At 38.2% G+C, this 19434-nt stretch overlaps 1 protein-coding gene across 2 annotated transcripts in view; it reads right to left on the reverse strand.

Annotated features, from left to right (window-relative positions):
* unc-13 overlaps nucleotides 1-19434 on the reverse strand; it is a 441250-nt gene that overhangs the window by 60783 nt on the left and 361033 nt on the right. For both annotated transcript variants that reach the window (XM_072299723.1, XM_072299724.1), the window contains one exon: nucleotides 14362-14455. In XM_072299723.1, the coding sequence (XP_072155824.1) occupies nucleotides 14362-14455 (94 nt within the window). The remainder of the gene's footprint in view (nucleotides 1-14361; nucleotides 14456-19434) is intronic.

Consider the following 19434-nt stretch of genomic DNA (forward strand, 5'->3'; position numbering starts at 1 on the left):
TGCGATAGATCGATTGATTGCCATTTAAACCTATGGAGAAGAATCGATAAACAGGGTGTTCGCAACGAGCATCTTAATAATCGATTCTTTACCATAGCTTCAAATGGGGGAAAAATCGAAAATCGATCACTCTCGCCCCGGGACCGTTTGTCTCCGCAGCCGTCATGGAGGGAAATTCGACGAAAAACCGAAAACTGGCAAGTTATTTCAAGAAGAAATGAGAGCATTAGGACTTATATTACGGATGCTGAGTTGCGCGAAATATTTCCTGTATTACGTGAAGAGTATTTTAATCGCTTTAGCTGTCTCCGTCTCACTTCCGAACGATGCAGAGTCCTTATATTTTTGGTATTTATCCTCAGTTGAAATATTATGACTCATAACTCTACGGGAACGACATCGGTAAGGAAGAAGAATCACCTCTTTTTCTTTCCTTTTTTTGCGCACACAAAAAAAGAAATAAAAAAAATCACTCCTTCTCTTCCGTTTTTCCTAATGACATTTTGCCACGGGGAAAAACGGTGCGGATTCGAAACATATGATAGTCAGGGACATTGGACATTAGACTGGAGGAAAATCAAGCAAAAACACTGACCTAACCAGCGGACTGATTATGGGTCAGTTGCGCTCGTCACAGAATCATATTTTGATGCTTAATTCTTGTTGATCCGCTAAAAGATTCGTCCAAACGGCAACTTTCTACGTTCAATAACCACCGAAATATAGCGCTTTGAAAAATTCGGTTTATGACGTCATCCACCGCGGTAGTGACACCCTTAGTTTCTTCCACCTTGCTTTCATCTGAGCTTTACACTGAGTAACCAACCAGTGGTGTATCACTGACTGAAGAAAGCAAGGTGGAAGAAACCATGGGTGTCACTACCGCGGTGAATGACGTCACGACTCGAACTTTTCAAGGCGCAATAACTCGATTAATATTGAGCGTAAAAAGTTGCTGTTTGGACGGATCTTAATATTTTTAGTTGATCGACAAGAATGAAGCAAATAAAGAAGATTCTGAGATAAGCGCAACTGACGCACTGAAATTGATGAAAAATGGAGCGATCCTATTGGTGGAAGCGGGTGGTTCGATGTTTGCAATAGACCGAGAAAGTAATAGACTAACCAATGGCAACCCAGAAGAGACGTTATAATTAGTCCATCGTTTTTCCCTTTGTCCATTAGTTCATACGTTTCAACTAGGAGGATTTCTTAATGTTATTCCTTTGTCTCCTTTGTCAGTTGCTTTATCTATAAATTTCAATGATGAGTCCACTGATTTATTGACAGTCTGAGGATCTTGCAACTACATTTGTTCGATTTTAGTAAACCTATTCAATTTTTAGTGTACCGAAAAAAAAAGGATACACGACGTATTTCATATTATATTGTTTAGAAATTTTGCAGATTTTTCAGAATTCCAACACCCCTGATTCTCGCTACAACGTTGATTATTTTCTTTGTTTTTTGAGATATTTTATTTGAGCTTCTCCTTAACAATGGCTCCATTTTACCCCTACCATTCCTGCTGTTACGCTTCGTTCCAATTTTCAGTTCTCGCTTTCTACTTGGTGCATGTTGCATGAAAGCATATCATTTGCCAAATGAAATTCACGAGGAAACTTAACGATAGAAGTATTGATCTTATTGCAACAGTTGACCAGGTTTGCCATATTGGTAAACAGAATATTTGACCTGAGCTTGGTGGTGTTTTTTCATCATAATTTGTGTTGTGCAGGCGATACGACACTTAAACAGTTAACTTTGCACAACGTGAATTTGTACTGTCAACCTGTTGCGTATGCATGTGTAGCGGGTATTTTTATCATCTCAGAAAAATATGAGATGTGATGATAGTCAAGCTACTAGGCGAGGTATTTTAAACGTCTATACCTGAACTTATTCATTTAAAGAGGTTTATGAGGGTCATTGGAAAGTAGTTTTCTATGATTTTCTGGTCCAGGAAACTTTTTAGGCTTAAGATGTTTTTTATTTATTTTTTCGTTTTCTTAGACATTCTTTCATCCATCGTAAAACAGTAAGAACCAACAACTAACCGAAATGTTGTATTAATATGGGAAGGAGAACACAAAGTAAGGATTAGCGTTAACCCTTTGTTGCATGAGCTATTCGTTAATTTTGAAGAGAAATTCTACATTGTACAGTATTTTTTTCAACAATGGAGTCAGTTGGAATTGATTTTTGTTGTTTTCTTTAAAGTTAGGATATTAGACTTAAAATACTCCCCAAAAATTATTTCTTGCTTTGATTCAATTTAATACTCCAGCATAGAAATGAAGCTGATAACCATTAAGTTTATATTTTTTGGTCCGTTTTTCTTTGGATTTAATCGGCCAAATCCTTGTGTTACGTCTGTTACGTTGACCAAATCGTTGTTTTGAAAATTTGCAACCTCGTCAAAAATCAGGCGCGAGTGCCTAGCCTACATGGCCTGTTCAAAGGCAAAAAGTCAAAGTTTGTCCTCGGCAAATGTGAAAATTAACTTCCGAAAGTAACTTTTACACTAAAGGGAATACATACAACAGCTCGAGATGCTAAAGTATATTGTCTCTGATGAGCAAAGGGGCACTCATCTTATTCACAGATTACAGCTTTTCCCCGAGTAGGGGTATTGATTTTACTTTTGTATGCCATTGAATTTTATTTTGAGTTACTTTTAAAAAATAGGGAAAAAAAGGCCGCGAGGGGAACATAAATAACGAAAAACGCGGGTAAAACTTTGTCTCAGAATTTTGTTCGGATGTAACGCGGTTGAAATTCCATCAAGAGCCGAGGAAATTGGAGTAAGTGCTTTTAATAACAAATTAGAGGCAAAGTTGGCCCGCTAAGTAGTTTATGAGCAAACTAAATCTTTTGGAGCAACAAGAATAAATTGCAACAAAAACTTAATCAAAGTCTTGGCGCTTAAATTAAATATTTTCGCCTCGCTAGCGTCTAATGATCATTTTTAGCTCCATCGAGTCCGATTCTAAAACTCTCCGTTCCCGATGCAGGGTGAAATATTTCATTTTTATCTACTGCATTGTTAATAACCATTCTTCAATTTTTTTGAAAAAGAAAATCTAGTATATTTCAAAACTAGGAGATCAACGTCGATGGGATTTTAAACGATATTGTACCGTAAATTTATTTTGGAATTCGTCGCTAGTAAAAAAGTTTCTTGCGTCGCACTGAGAATGGAAAGATTTGTGGAAAGTTCAGACACTGTTTACATAAGATTACGAACAAACTTCTATGAAAAATTGGACTAACATATTTACAAATGCTCCCAAAAATTTGTGATTTGTCCATTGGAATTTGGCAACGTCTGGCGGCTTACATGGCGTCCTTCTTTCTTTTAGCACGGCAGTAGTGGATAAAAAGCATAAACAACAGTGCTGACAATTACAATAAAGGAGACGACCGAGACTTTTCTATCGAACGGAATCTTGAAATCCGATTTTTGAACCCCACTCGAAAAAAAACCCCTCTCTTGAAAATGTCGACACCGTGGACTGAAGTCTTGTTTCGTGGAGGCGGTCACGAACACAGAGACATCTTGCTCTTTGTCCACGCTAAGAGATAATCCGAGGACAGGATCAGGGCGAGGGGGGTTTTAATGGAACGAAAAACTTGGCTCACTGTTGACTGCGAGATCAGTTTCACTTGTTGCGTAGAGTTGGCACTCATTCAGACTTTGCACGAGGCTAGCAATTTAGCAACCATCTTCTCATATGATCAGCCCAAACACCCACGAGTTATGAGATTTCATTGTGGCTTGGGCATTTTCGGATTTTTATTAAAAATCAATTCATTCTTCCGACCATTCGATTAACGAATATTGATAAATTACTTCATTGTCAGTAACATTTGAACCTTCGATTTGATCGTAAGAATCAGGAATATAGGTGAATAGAGATTAAGAGGTGGGGGTGTATACTTCAGGGTTCATAATTTCTGTAATTTCAAATTTCCTGCCTCCCTGATATTCTCCTGGCTATTTTTGCTTTTCCCTGACTCTGAAATTTTCTAATTCCAAGATTTTCCCTGCACTTCGAATAAAACTTCCACGGTTTTTCTCTCTGAAAATATGCTATTTTCCCCCTAAACTTTGGCCAAAATTCCCTTGTTTAAAGATGTCTCCTTGTTTGAAACGGTAGATGAGGTTATTCAGTGGCAGTTTGAATGATGACAAGCCTTAAAATGACTAGAGGGGTAAACAGATGGAAGATCAGGGATATTTTATAGTAATTAGTAGGTGTATCAGAAATTCCTTGACCTTTCTTGGTCGCCACAAATTCCCTGACTTTCCCTAGTTTTTCTAGTTTTCTAGACTGCCAGCAACCTTAATACTTTTACTGGCGATTCCAATGAGACGAAAATATACATTTCAATTAAGAAAACACGTTGAAAAAAGGTCTAAGGACGAGGTGAAATTCAAAAGTCTTGCTTAAAAATGCAATCAAACTAAACAACATGGTGGAAGTAAAAAAGAGAAGTAACATGAGGGGATGCAGCCATTCTCAGAAAGTGAAGGTGAAAATTGTTGCGAGAGTATGCAGAGTGGAGGCAGAGGGGGGCATGCTGGGGAGCTACTGTACACAGCCAGAGAGGCAAATTGAAAAATTCCTGTCAATTCATTACCCGTTTTGGATTTTCAAGCGATCAATTTTATGCTCAGGATTTCAGCGAAATTGCATCTTATTTCAGTTATTATTGAAAGCGATCGAATAAGACAAGACGGTTTAATACGCTGCAGGACGGATACAAATTGGTGAGATTCCTGTTTAGCAGACTGTCACTTTTTACGATGAGACGCTCATGTCTACGCCTCAATTTTAAAACATGCTTTTGTAAAATAATCGTTCTTTTCATGAGTAGATGAAGGTGATACCAATGAAATATTGCAAGGATATGTCTTTGGCTTTGCGAGAATTAGTTATACGTTTCATTAATCCAAGGTAAAACAACAAATCATTTTGTACATGATACTGAGGCTAAACTCTAAAATTATGTATCTCAGGCTGTGATATTACAGAAATCCATCCTATTCAATTATATTTTCCATGATAAACTTATTGATACCTTTTTTGGGAAACTTTCTATATATTGCTTCCTTCTGTGGATAAAATTCTGAGATTTTCTAGGTTCTTTGGTTTTTTTTTTATTTTTTAAAAGAAGGAGAAGTGACAGAAAATTTGAGATACGTGTATTCTGAGTTTAGATATGGTGCAAACCTGTTTAACGATCTTGAGAGATTGTAACTGAAGAGTTAACGTCATTAACGTTTGGATTGTGTTAAAGTTATAATACTTAGGAATGGTTTTTGCAATTTAAAACAGAGAAGGTAGGTTATTGTTTTGCTGATAAATTGCCTCGAATCGGATTGCAGAAATTAAAATAAAATCCATGTCTTCTTTAAAAATCTACTGTGCTGGATGGTATGTAATTAGTAAATGCTGCATCCGAGTACATTTGAAAATGTCTGCGTTCAAAATACTTCAAATTGTCCTGCTAAATCCAGGCACATGGGAAAGAATTGAATGGAACTCGTGCTGAAAATTGATTGAAAACAGAGACGGATCCAGCAAATTAGCAACACTGTTTTCTATCCATTTAAACCTATGATAGAGAATCGATTTTTGGGAGGACTGTCCTACCTGACACAATCGATTCTTTACCGTAGGTTTAAATGGAGAGAAAACAGGGCTGCCAACTGTTTGGATCCACCTCTGATTGGAAACAAGGCTACAAACAACTACGAAATTCTGGGGATTTTCGCGTCTAACGGGCATGGGTTTATCTACAATTCTACAACGTCTCAAAGGCATCTACGATTGAAGGCGTCTACAAAATACTCTAGAAAAGAAACTAAGAGATGGACGAATTGACACAAACCTTGAGCACCTGCGCACGGACGGGTGGACAGAGAGAAAGAGAGAAAAGAAAAGAGACAAAACATAGATTAATACGAGGATTCGGAAACATAGAACATCAGCATACATTATGTTAAATAATGAATATGCAACTTATATTAGCTTTATCGCCTAGATCAAATTGTTCAAAGACGCAAGTGCGAATTTCCGTTCTTTGCCTCGTGTAGAAAATATGACGTAAAAATGAACCCTTCCAGAGAGAGAATAGACGTTGCTAAAAAAATTTAAAGTACCTTGAGTGGGGAAATAATGACAAATTGTTTGAAAAAGGGCATAGAACCAGAAGAGCAGCCAACTTTCTTAAAGTATTATTTCTCAAAAACGAAGGAAAGTAATGCGAATAATAAACCCGCATATAAGATGTTTTTTTTAGTATCTTGTGAACAAATCTTGATTCTCATGGGAAACGTGAAATGACTGATGATTAGATTAGGGTGTAAAACTAAAGGTTGGCTGCCCTTTTGGACTCTATCTTATTCGGAGAGGCATTATTGACGAGGGCTTGATGATCATCACACATTTTTGTACTCTCCCAATGAGGAGTTCTTTCTTTCACAAATTTTCAATTCAGGGTTATTTTTAACGATTACTTTTTTTAGTGGGTCATTTTTGTATCATGATCTTTGAGGCTCCACAGGGACACATTTCCACGCTTTAAGATTTACTTCAGGGTTCAGTATAATCATTAATGATAGCTAATGAGTGACGTGGTGTGCAAATACTGATTTGACATATACAAGACGGGTTGACAAAATTGTTGTGCAAATCACTCTACGTCATATCGATGGTTAAACTGCGAAACCTGCGTATTTTTCAAGTGAATATGAGTCTTGCGGCAAGATAGAAATTACTACATCCCCCTGTTGCGTTTTGGTTATCCGTCTGTACTGAGCGCAAAGCTAGAGTGGAATCTCTCGAATCCTACATTAGTTCTCATACCTAGTTTACCTTTATTATACTATTTTACCCTTAAGCGTATCGGTCACAGAGGCATGAAGCCGATGAACAAATTAATCTGTGTACAACACACACATCTCATAATTTAGTGCGTGCATCTTGCCTCTACATATGCTGATAGGAGTAATTTGCTCAACGACCGAATATCTTTACAATGACATTTTGCATTCGTAACGGATTTTTTACCCTTCAACGATCACAGTTATCTCTTCACATTTCACTCTAATAATTTGGCTCTCTGGTCTATAAGTTAACTCGAGCCCGCAAAATTTCAAGGAATTCAGAATATGAAAACAATCAGGTTTACTCTATCCTGATAGTTATTATATTTTATTGTAGTATGATATACTTTTCACCAAAATGCAATCTTATATTTATTATTTTTAGATGTCTTCCTGTTTTATGATTGACTAATAAATTTCGATAGTTACGTCCATTGATGCGTTCATCAAGACTTCAAACAATTAAATCTAGCGAGTGTGATTAGGTTTGTATTTTGAATCACATTAAGCTGCACACTGCACAGTCAATGACACTGATGAATTAAAACTCAACCGGCAATATAAGTTCATATTCGTTTCTTGTTTTGATGTGACAACTGCTGGTTAAAATATGAGAAATCACACTTAAAGCGATTTGAAAGTGCTCTGAAGACAAATACTTATTTTGACATTGCTAGAGTGATCCAAAAATTAATAAAAATAAAACAATTAATACTTAAAAATTAATGCATATTTTACGTGATAAAGTTACAAACTATAGCTTCGCTGGTACGTTTAATTATATTTCTTATATATGTATTGATTCAACTCTATATGTAAGAGATTCCGATTTGATCAAGAAATTATAAAATAAATTTCAATAAACTTCCTTTCTACCAATGGTTCTTTACTGATCGAGAAGGTAGTCTGAGTATTTTATTAAACATAATTATTCCGAAAAAAATAATTGCGTTCAATTTGAAAATAATGTTAGACGTCTTACAAATTGCAATATTCGACGATTGGAATTGATGTCCTGGCATGCCTCTCTACTTGGGTTTACACAATTCTACTCAGGTATGGAGCAATGACGTGGCGTGCTTTGTGAACTATCGATATTTCCCCATTTGAAGCTGTGGTAAATAATCGAATATTAAGGTGTTCGCTGCGAACACTCTAGCTGTTTATCGATACTTTTCCATAGGTTTAAATGGCCGATCAATCGATATATCGCAAAGCATGCCACGCCACTGGTATGGAGACGATAAACGTTCAGGTTGGGGTCAATGCACTGATGATATTTTCATCGTATCAGGTGGAGATTTTCAACAAATATACAGTTGGAAAACGGGTTTTGATGCAGGACACATGTGTTACAGTATACAGGTTGGACTGAGTTTTGTTGAACACACATATGATACAACAGCGTTCAATGTTAAAACATAAGGATGTAGTATCGAGCTGTAAAGACGCAGCGTTTCTCTAGTTAAAAATTCTGCGCCCTAGACCTTCCTAGGAAAAGGACCATTCTCTGTCCCTTTTGAGGAATTCAGGAATTTAAGCAACATGATACATTTAGCAAAAAGGTACCAGCGCAATTACATTGCTGTTATAATGTTGCTTCTTTGTAATTATCTACAAAGTCTCCCTAAATAGCAAATAGTTTTTGCATCCCACCAAAAAATTGTAATTTTAGAGGGAAATAATTGGGTAAATTATTATACTGGACATATATTCAGTATTTTTTAAATGAAAAAAAGAATTTGCACAATTTTGAAAACCCTGTAATCACGCTGGTTCCTTTTTGCTAAATGCAATCCAAATGACACCTTGTGATGACACAAAGCCTTAGGTACAAGTTTAACTTGTATCTAAAACTTAATTAGGATAATCTGAATTGCGTGCGAGCTCATCTGGGAACTATCACCTGTTGATAACCACATTAATCATAGAAATCGGCCGCGCAGAACGGTGACAAAAAATTAAAATTTAGGGGCTCAGAGAGCACATATTATTATGTTGGATATTTGAACTGCATTTCGCAATTGGGAACAAAAGGTACACTTATGCGCTTTGTCATCCAAGCCCCTCATTTGACTGACAGCGGACCAATGAAAATAGGAAAAGCGATAGATACGGAGGAAAAATGGGAATGGAGCGAGCCTATTGGTGAAAGCGGGTAGTTACAATGGACAAAAGAGATGAGTGATATTCTAACTAACGGTAACTCACAATAGAGCCTTTAGTTAGGACATCATTTTCCCCCTTACTCTATGACAACCACCCGTTTCAACCAATAGGACCATTTCATTTTGTCTCCTTTGTCTATCAGTTTCAATAATCAGCCTGCTACGGTGTTTAATTCCTTACCCTGTCTATGGTCCATCACCTCTGCTTATGCAATACGGCAAGAGTATAATATAACTGATTTAGAAAAAAGTAAACGCACTCCATTAAGACAGCATGAGAGTTCTTCGCCAACGTTTAGCACGGTGTTTTTTCCTTCTTCTTTTTTTCCCCGGTGCTTGTATAAATTGTGAAGTAGGTTTATTGATTCTGTAAGCCGTGGCGCGGGGAAACGTGCCGTTGAGTGGGGGGTGGGGTGGGTGGCAGGGGGGCTCGGGACGTGGCCGGCGAAATTAATGTCACCACGCAATGAGCTTGTAAATATTCATGTGTCTGTGTGTCGCGTGTTGCATCTTGACTGGTTCAGGAGTCAATTACCGGCGACACGACATTCAGGTCTGGCGTGTTGCGGGTGGCGGAACGCCGCGGCGCTCAATCAAGGGCCTATCGAAAATTCATGAGCTACTGCCGACGTCACTTCGCGGAGGGTTCCAGGGTTCCGGCGTGACGTCATGTATCGGAACCGATCGAGTAGCGAGTCGAAAGCCTTGGTCGTGCGTCCCATATACTAGCACATGTATCAAGGTCACGCAGCTTCTACGGCGGAATTCAGATATGGTTGGCTACACAATCGCGGTTTTTTTTTTTTTTTTTTTTTTTTTAATCATTATTTTTGTGAATACCCTAGAGAAGCACTGCAATCCCAAATGAATTTAGAGTTGGTCTCGATGGACCATTGATGCGGCTCACAGTGGATCGAGTTAATGGGAGAGGTCGGACAAATTTTGGAAACTTTAAAAGATTATTACTCCGTTTATACAAAACTTTGAGGTTTTAAAAGGGGTTTCATTGGTCTTCTTATGAAATTTATATCTAGAAGCAACCTTTAGCATTTAAAATGTAACGAAATAAACATGAAAAGCAGTTTTAGTCAAAAATTTCATGTCCAACCTCTCTGGTTGGCTCGATCCACCATGCGGCTGTTGAATGTCGCCAATCAAAATTAGGAGGGGCTTCTACTTTTTGATATCACCTCTTGTCAATTTTACTTTTCCTCAATTTGCAGTAAGCAAGCGCGACAACACACAAATACAAAATCAGCTGATTGTGTGCTGATATTTCTTAATTTACGACCCGCACTAGAAGAAATAGCTGTATAATGCTCATATAATTTTTGGCTATCCATATCAGCTCAATTTAGGTGCTACTTTGACAGATATCGCCAGTTACTTCAATGATAGAAAATTGTCTTGTCCGGATAAGAGGCGGGAGGAAATCAGTGAAATATGACAAAATCATGAGAAAACGGTTACCAGGAGTAAGGAATAGGCAAGCACTGGTGCATCAACATTTTACGGCCCACTAAAAGAGAAGCTACATGACCTTGATATATTATTGATGAGTCTATCGATCGTGTGACCAAGGCTGTAGTCGCTGCTGGGGGTGAGGGGGGTGTCCATTTTAGTGTTCCGGGTACAGGTACATGAAGAAGGGTAAGGGTAGAAAACAACGGAAAAAGTTCCTTGTACATTACTTCCACATCCCCACTTTCGTTGATGAGCTCAACCGTTCAACATCTCTATTTCCCGTTATTTCTTTTTAATGACGCTTCGAAAAAATACTGAGCCCTGCGTGAAGCAAGGTTGCCTGGTTGTACGATAATATGGGCCGTTCAAGCATTACGTAACGCAATTAGGGAGAAGGGGGTTTGAGCCAGAGTTACGGTGCGTTATAAAAATCCCGCCATTCCTGGATGAATCTTTTTGGCGCGTGACCCAGCCGACGCACAGGGAGCGAGTCAATAGAAGAAGTCGGACAAAATTTATAAACTTTAAACGCTTATAACTCCGTTTGAGGACTTGAGGTTCTAAAAGTGGTTTCGTTGGTTTCCTCGTGAAATTTCCCTCCATCAGCAACCCTTGAACCTCAAAATGTGACGAAATAAACATCGAAATTTGCAGTTCCAGTACTTCCAGTCAAAAATTCCATGTCCGACCTCTCTAATTGACTCGATCTACTGTGCGACGCACGCAATGGCTTACTTATTCAAAATTGTCCAAATGCACTTTTCCAGTAAAGTTATGAATAAAACAAATATAATCATGTATTTTTACACTCTGTTGTTCTCTTCCTAGCATATTTTAGCGAAATTTCTCAAAAAAAAAAAAAAAAAAAAAAAAATCCCAAAATTTTTCAAGCTTTTTTCTCGGCGTTTTTCTTCATTTTTATAAAATGGGGGGTGGGTGTAAGGCCCGTGTTCCGTAATTAAAAAAAGGGGTGTAAGGCTACGTTACAAGGGTGCAGGGGAGTCCAAAAATTGGAAAATATGTGTTACGTACTAATAGAACGGCCCCATATTAGGATATTTGGACCGCGTTAAACAGCAAGGAACCAAGCCACATCAGCTATTGCCAAATTTAATTGGAATATTTCATTTTTTGCATGAAAACGGTTGTGTAGATTCTCTTGGAAACAGTGACTTTTCTCCGTAGCATGAAGCTAATTCCTTAAAATGGTCAAAGGAATTCGCACAAACGTTTTCTCGTAGAAAATTAAATTGCCCAGTTTAATTTCGCAATAGCTGATGTGACTTAGTTCCTTTCTGTTGAACACGGTCCATTTTACAAAGGTTTAAATTAGAGAAAAATGTCAATTTTCCAGCGACATCTGACAAGAATGACGTGATCCGACAACGGCGCAAGAAAGAAGGTTTTCACTCACTTCTGGCCCATAAATACGCGCTAATTATTCACCGTGGCACCGCGCTTAAAAGAGAACTGCTCCGGTTTCAGACACTCTCGCATAAAATATTAAAATACGAGTATTTCATTTTCTCCTCGGCTCGGATCTCCGGGGAAAGTGGAGGGGGTGGGAGTGGGGGCTAGTTTATAGGATACGCCAACTTCGCCAGCAACACACTTGCCCGCTTTTTCAGTCTCGGATATCATGTTCGGGGCGATGAACCCTTGCAAACTGGCAACGCTGTTTTCCCTCAATTTGAATTCGTGATAAATAATCGATTTCAAGTGATGCTGCCAGGAGAGTATAGACATAGCCGTGATTTTGCAGGTTAGGTTGTATTTGATCATGGAGCTGTTAGGGCTCAGTAGGGCGGCCAACATATGTACTTAAATTATTCAGAACTACTTATTATTGTTGCGAGGGTAACTTCACTGATTAGAGGATTATTAAAGCAAGTATTACACCTTTTTTTCTAGCAGAAATTTCCTCAGTTTCGCAAAGAGATGCTCATTTATAAACTTTGGCCTTTGCCTTTTGCCCATGAAGAATGTGCTCAGATTTTTTCGATGATGTGCTCATCGAGATTTTGAGCCATTTTTTATAAGAATCAATTCTTCTTAACAACTCATTGCGGGAATAGTCTTTGGCCATTGCTAAGTAAGTCCGGAATAGTCCACCTAGAGTGGAAAGAAAAATTGATGAAGAGTGAGAGAAAACCGCGGGGGAGAGGGTGATTCTGATAAAATATTAAGAAAAACACGGAGGATGAATTCTGAACGGAGCCTGGTAAGAAGTTTTAATTGTAAAACTTTCAACTTCAGCCGCAAGCTTTCTTCTCGGGGCAAGAATAATCAGGTTGTTTGTCGAGCCTCCGACGTATTTTAATCAATGAACATGAAACAAAGCACAATCGGCAAAGATCCGCAACGTGGACACACCAAAAATAATTAACAAAGGCTGAAATATCTTGGGGGATGAAAGTCTGATTTAGAAGAATCAAACAATACCCTCGGAAACCTCAATCAATACCCGTGGTGTAGAGGTATACATTGAATTATTTAGATTAGTTTTTACCTTTACATAAAGCAATCTTATGACCATTTCCGAGAAAACAGTCATCAAGGCGTATGCACTTTGAATTCGACCTCAAATGACAAACATTGGAAAAAACACACAAAATTTGAAGTTTCCTCGTGTTTTGGTTCTCAATTTTCGGAATGATTTGGACCATAGTAAAAATGTAGCAAAGTTGTACCCCAATTTCAATCCACATAAATTATTCGGGTCATCATTTCGACTGCTTTTTTCATTACAAGCTTATTTTAGACTTATAACAGACCTAGATTCGAGGTTGTTATGAATGTCCAAACCATCCAACAATTTTAATTCGTGTTCAACTTTTTACTCGTGTTGAAATAATTGGACAAAATAATGACAAACGAAAGCACACTTAAATTGGTCCAAGTTGAACAACACGTAATTTTAGGACGAAACCATTCAAAGCTTTCAAGATAAACAGCAAACAGTGAGGATAGTTACATATAGTATTATGGAAACAAGGACATAACTTACATCGGACACTCATGATTGGTTTTTGTCAATAATATAATGCCTCATTTATCAAACCAAACCTATTAAAATGTTTCTCTTCCAGAATAGATATTCGACCATTCATCCAGACGTGGTGTTTGTGATTATTGCGATACATGAAAGATGTAACGGCTCGTTGATCGGACCGTATTAAATTTATCAACACCTGTTACCAATTACCTTTATTTACCCATGACGTCGGTAAGAGTAACTTATCAATCATGAATAAATTGAGAATTTTCCTTTCGTCTTCCATAAGATTTAATTGAATCCTTATCGCTCAAACCAAAGCCGATGGATTCAAGCCAGCCCACCTGTAGAGTTGGGCGGGTGGTCCAATAGTTGGAAACTTTCCTCGATTTTGTATTCTGATTTCAGTAATGTCAACGACAGTGAACTGTTTACTAGATGAGCAGTGGAGGCAAAGAAATTTTTTTCTTCTTAAATTGGACGTAATAACCTCCATTCGAAAAATTGTATTGAAGTAATCCTCTGCTCTGTCTAGTAAACTTGTTGTTCTGTTCTGAAAAGGGACTTGGGTGCGAAAACCCACTTGTCCGTTAGTGTCCCACCAAAAATCAGTTCTGATCATGCTGAAGGGCTGAGTTGAGTCTATCGATCTTGGTTCAAAGTCTATCGCGCGGTACTCTACTGCAACCGACTGCGAAACCGGATTCTCTAAAAACCGGATTGAAGACCTTAAGTTGACTCGACAGTGATTCTGAAAAGAAAGAGTTGGTTAGTAAAAGAATACGGTTAATGGGTGGAGGAACGGGAGCAAGCGCGAGAGGAATAAAGCTCATACTTACAAGTTCTGACACAAGAGGAATGGATTTCCGACGGATAACCCGGATGTCTGGCATGCTGTCGATGTTGCTGTAGAACGGATTGTCTCCCGGGTGTCTGAAACAAAAAACAAAAAATTCAAAAACATTAGCCGCGTTACTAATAAGGGGTCAATTTGACCCGGCTTGGGAAATCTAAGGGTATAGCCATCCAAAAAAAAAAGAAAAAAAAAACTCCTGACAAGACACAACTATCGAAAAAATATATTATGAGACGTGTCCCTTTGGTGCGCTTGAGAGACCTCAAAACATTTTTTAACCTTTTTTTTCTTCAAAATTATTATTGATTTTGACGTATCATAACATATTTTGAGCAAACTTCACCTTAAATTTGCTCAAATTTCAAAAATATGGGGTACCTCAACGCGCGAGAATGACAGGGCAGAGATAGAACTATTCACGCTTAATGGATGTCCGTGTTGCATAAGCAAAATTGAAGGCGTGATCGCATGAGGCGTGAACTCGCAATGCTCCGCTCTAAGCTGTCAGCGAGGCGGCGCTCGGATTCGGGAGAAAAGTTTTTTTTTTAAAAAAAACGAGGCCCGATTAAGTCTTTTCTATCTTCGGCTGTATTACTCACGTAGCCCTTTAAGTACCACTACCAATAAGACAAATGGACACAAACAAGATGTAGAGATAGAACAAGGATAGGACGCGCGATGATGACGGCGCAGAGATACAACTATTCGTGCTTGATGGATGCCCATATTGCGTCTGCGGAATTGAAGGCGCGATGATGCGCAGCGTGCTTTCAATGCTCCGCTCTATTCTGCTGGCGAGGTGTCCCTTACATTCCGGAGAAAAGTTTAAAAAATGAACCCCGAATACGTCTCTTAAGCATTGGTTGTGTTGACAGTAGATGTTATTTTTCTTTTTCTTTCAATTTGATGTTTGATTTTTCCCCCGATGCTCTTGTAGACTTGTATCTATAATTTGTATGTGCTGATCTCTTAAAACCCGCGAAGCGCGTGTTTACACCAAGCTTTGGGACGATTGACCCAGTTTAGGCATTTAAGAGTTGAAGTACGCTACAAATTTCATATTTTTTCCCCATAAAAATCCGTTTTATTGCAACCATTTAGATTTCGATGATTTTTACGTTATTGAGCGTTCAGTTGCTTTTTCAACCCGCCAACGGTGTACTTAGTACTACAGCGATTCAGTAAAGCCCAGCAACTTCGGTGTAAATGTGCCGCAAAATTTGAGAGTAGATTAACCTATTGCATAATTTTTTATGGTTTTTGTGGCAGACAATAGAGAGCATGAAGAATTTTCAGAAATCAATTGCACTAAGTATAGTGTAACTTTCTCTGGTTTGATCGTATGCGCGAATTTTTCCATCCGAGTATCCTCGCCGCTTTCCGTTCTACATGCAGCTTTTGTAAAAACTCGCCTACTTTGATGTTACAAACACTTGCGTTTGCTTTGTGGTGAAGAACTTGTGCACTCACTTGAAAATATCCATTAGTCGATTACTTTCATCTCTTCCTCCTGAAACCTTGCCGATTAAAAAAAAGTAAATCAAATAATACAATTTTCACTTTAAAAACTCCTGACTGCGGAGGGCTCCTCTAATACTTACACCTCAGAGCTTTTTGATTTTTCTTGTATTTAACAGAAAAAACGGTTTTTTTTTTTTTTTTTTGGAAAAATGAATATTTGCTTATTGTATGTTGTTTGTAGGTCCATTTACATATTTTAAAAACAGTGCTAAATTGATTGAAAAAGAAAAAAAAATTGCTCGAAACGGACTTGAACCCGTAGAAAGACGCGTAAATCCATTGTTTTTCGAAGGTGAAGGGAGTGCATACCCCCCAAAAAATACCCCGATCCCGCTCAAATTTTGCCCATGTCAACTTTGGCATTTTTTCTTCTGAATTTTTTACCGGGAGCCGATATTCCAAAGACACAAAGTGTGTTAAAATTGTCCGAAAAAGGGAATACGAATAATCACAATTTTTGTCTGAAACGGGATTGATCCGAAATGTTTCAAATGAAGAAATAGGAGCATGTACCTGCGCAAGTACATCAAAACCACATACGTTTCATCGAAAACAAGCCGGAAATATTTGGTTATTTATTGCAAAATGCAGTTTAAGCATGTAGATCGCAAATCCAAGGGGCATACGAGAGCCCCATTGAAAAAAGTCTCCACAGTGTTCTGTATCTCTCGTGCGCAACGGACCCATTTCATTCGCGAAGGAGACCTCCGCCGGAGAAAAACGCGATTGCTCATTTGGAACAAATTCACGCCTCTTGCGAACAGCATCGGAGTCGAGAGCAGCTCTGCCGTGCTACGGAAAAAAGCCGTATGAACCTTCAGGCGTTGCCAAATTTCCTTTGATAAAACGCAAATTTCTTTGGATAAAACGCAAAGAGCGACGCCAAAAACGACCGTTTTTTGGCACAATTTGGGCCAGAAGGGATTTTTCTGAAACCGGGCCCAAACGATACCTTATGATACCCTAAAACTCTGGTAAAAATTTTAGCTTGAGTATACGCACGGTTTTTGAGAAATGAGGGGGCAAAGTTGCCAAATCGCCATCATTCTGGACAGCATTTCTACAGCAAAAAGACGGGAAAAATGGACGAAAAAGTTACACCTTTGATGGGTTTTGGCTGTAAATGTTCTCATTGGGCCCCCAAGCATTTAAATGTGTTCAGTTTCAAAAATTTTGGTCGCACAGTGGTCCAAAATGAGGGGAAATCGTCGATAAATCAGGATTCTTTGTCAATTTTTTAGAAATGGAAGTAAAATTGTCGGTCTGCTGCAGTTTTCATGGCTGACAATGTTTGTATCGGTCATCAATGCATGAAATTGTGTTCAGCTTCACAAATTTATATCGCACAGTGGTCAAAAATGGGGGAATTAGTGGACAAATAGAGATCCTCTGAAAACTTTTTAAAAATGAAATGAAACTGTTGATCCCCGGTAGAGTTTAGATCCCGGAAAAATTATTTAAATTCTTTTTTTGACTATTTAAATTTTTTTAAAATTTTTTCTCTCCATTTTTCCTTCTTTTTTTAAATTTCTGAAAGTTTGCATATTTTATTGAGATAATGCTACAAAGTCTATTCTATAACAAAGTTCTATAAACAATACGGTCTGACATGTAGTAATAATTAAAAAAATTAAAAACATGAATTTTTCCGGGATCTAAACTCTACTGGGGACCAACAGTTTCACTTCATTTTTAAAAAGTTTTCAGAGGATCTCTATTTGTCCACTAATTCCCCCATTTTTGACCACTGTGCGATATAAATTTGTGAAGCTGAACACAATTTCATGCATTGATGACCGATACGAACATTGTCAGCCATGAAAACTGCAGCAGACCGACAATTTTACTTCCATTTCTAAAAATTTGACAAAGAATCCTGATTTATCGACGATTTCCCCCATTTTGGACCACTGTGCGACCAAAATTTTTGAAACTGAACACATTTAAATGCTTGGGGGCCCAATGAAAACATTTACAGCCAAAACCCATCAAAGGTGTAACTTTTTCGTCCATTTTTCCCGTCTTTTTGCTGTAGAAATGCTGTCCAGAATGATGGCGATTTGGCAACTTTGCCCCCTCATTTCTCAAAAACCGTGCGTATACTCAAGCTAAAATTTTTACCAGAGTTTTAGGGTATCATAAGGTATCGTTTGGGCCCGGTTTCAGAAAAATCCCTTCTGGCCCAAATTGTGCCATTCTTGGCGTCGCTCTTGCCTGGTAAATTTATGAATATTTTCCTCCCAACTTTTCAAATAATTTAGTTCGGAATTTTACCTAAAGATTCTAAAAATATAAAGGAAAAATATTTATAACTAACTAACAAGTCGCTCTTACAGCGCTTCTGTGCGCTCTGCGACACCCAATCGCCACTGATAGCGATCCTGCCAGAGCTCCTCCAGCAGATCGCATCTCCTTATTTTCTGCCTTATTCCCTCAATCCACGATATGGCAAAAAATCATATATTAAATAAGTATTATACAATAAATAAATATAATACGATAAATTATTTGGAAAAATATTTATAACTTTCCTGAAAAATAAACATTTTATCGAAGGAAACTTGGCAACTCTCAAATGTTTATACGACGTTTTTCCTTAGCGCGGCAGAGCTCCTCGGTCTCAATTCGTCACCCCTCTGACACAAGCTCGTATTCGAATTTCCACGTGAGCCCTGTTTTACGTATAATTCCATGCTTTTTGGGGCTCATGCGGGACTCGAGATGCGAGGTTACGCCGGGGGAGCGTCGAATTTACGGCGTAAGGTAAGATGGGAAAAACCTCTGCATGCTGTATCTCGTTCCCGATTCCAAACAAATATCCCGTTCCGGTTCGAAGACCCCGTTTCATAAAGATGTCGAAATAATGAAGAACAGAGAGCGTTCGGGAGCGTGATTGCATACACAGTGAAAATTCGCGCCGATAGAGCACGCCTTGCCGCCCCCTCGGTCTTCCAATTCGTCGAGTGCGAAATATTTCGCGACTAAGTTTATTCGTTCGACTAAGTTCAAGCGGGAACAACGTAACGATCACCCAAGCGATATGAAATTGAGATTTAAATCTTGTGCGGAGATAAACGGGGAGTACTGCTATCCAAAGATCGTCACCTCCCGGCCGAAGTATCGCAAGCGCCGTGCGACGTTTCAAAATTTCCGCCGCCATTTTATTGTTAATTTTTACAGAAATTGTTGGTTGAATCTGTTCGAAAATTTCATTGAATTGTATCGGTAGCACAAAAGAAGATCAATGAAATTTTCGGACAGCTTTCTTGAACAATTTCTCTGCAAAAAAATAAAATGGCGGCAAATATATATAAAAATAAATTTTAAAAAAAATTTTAACCACCGTATGGCTCTTGTGATACATCGGCCGGAAAGTGACGAGATGTAGATTTTGCCATGCTTTTTGCACTTGATAACTCTCACCTTTATAAGGACAGTGAGGCTATGAACTCTGCTCATCATACAGGTGAAAAACCAACTTCTCGATTAAAATTAAATTATTATTTAAATTTAAAATTATTAGTTCTATTTTAAC

This window comes from Bemisia tabaci, chromosome 4 (assembly GCF_918797505.1).
Source record: "Bemisia tabaci chromosome 4, PGI_BMITA_v3".
Classification (NCBI taxonomy): Eukaryota; Metazoa; Arthropoda; class Insecta; order Hemiptera; family Aleyrodidae; genus Bemisia; species Bemisia tabaci.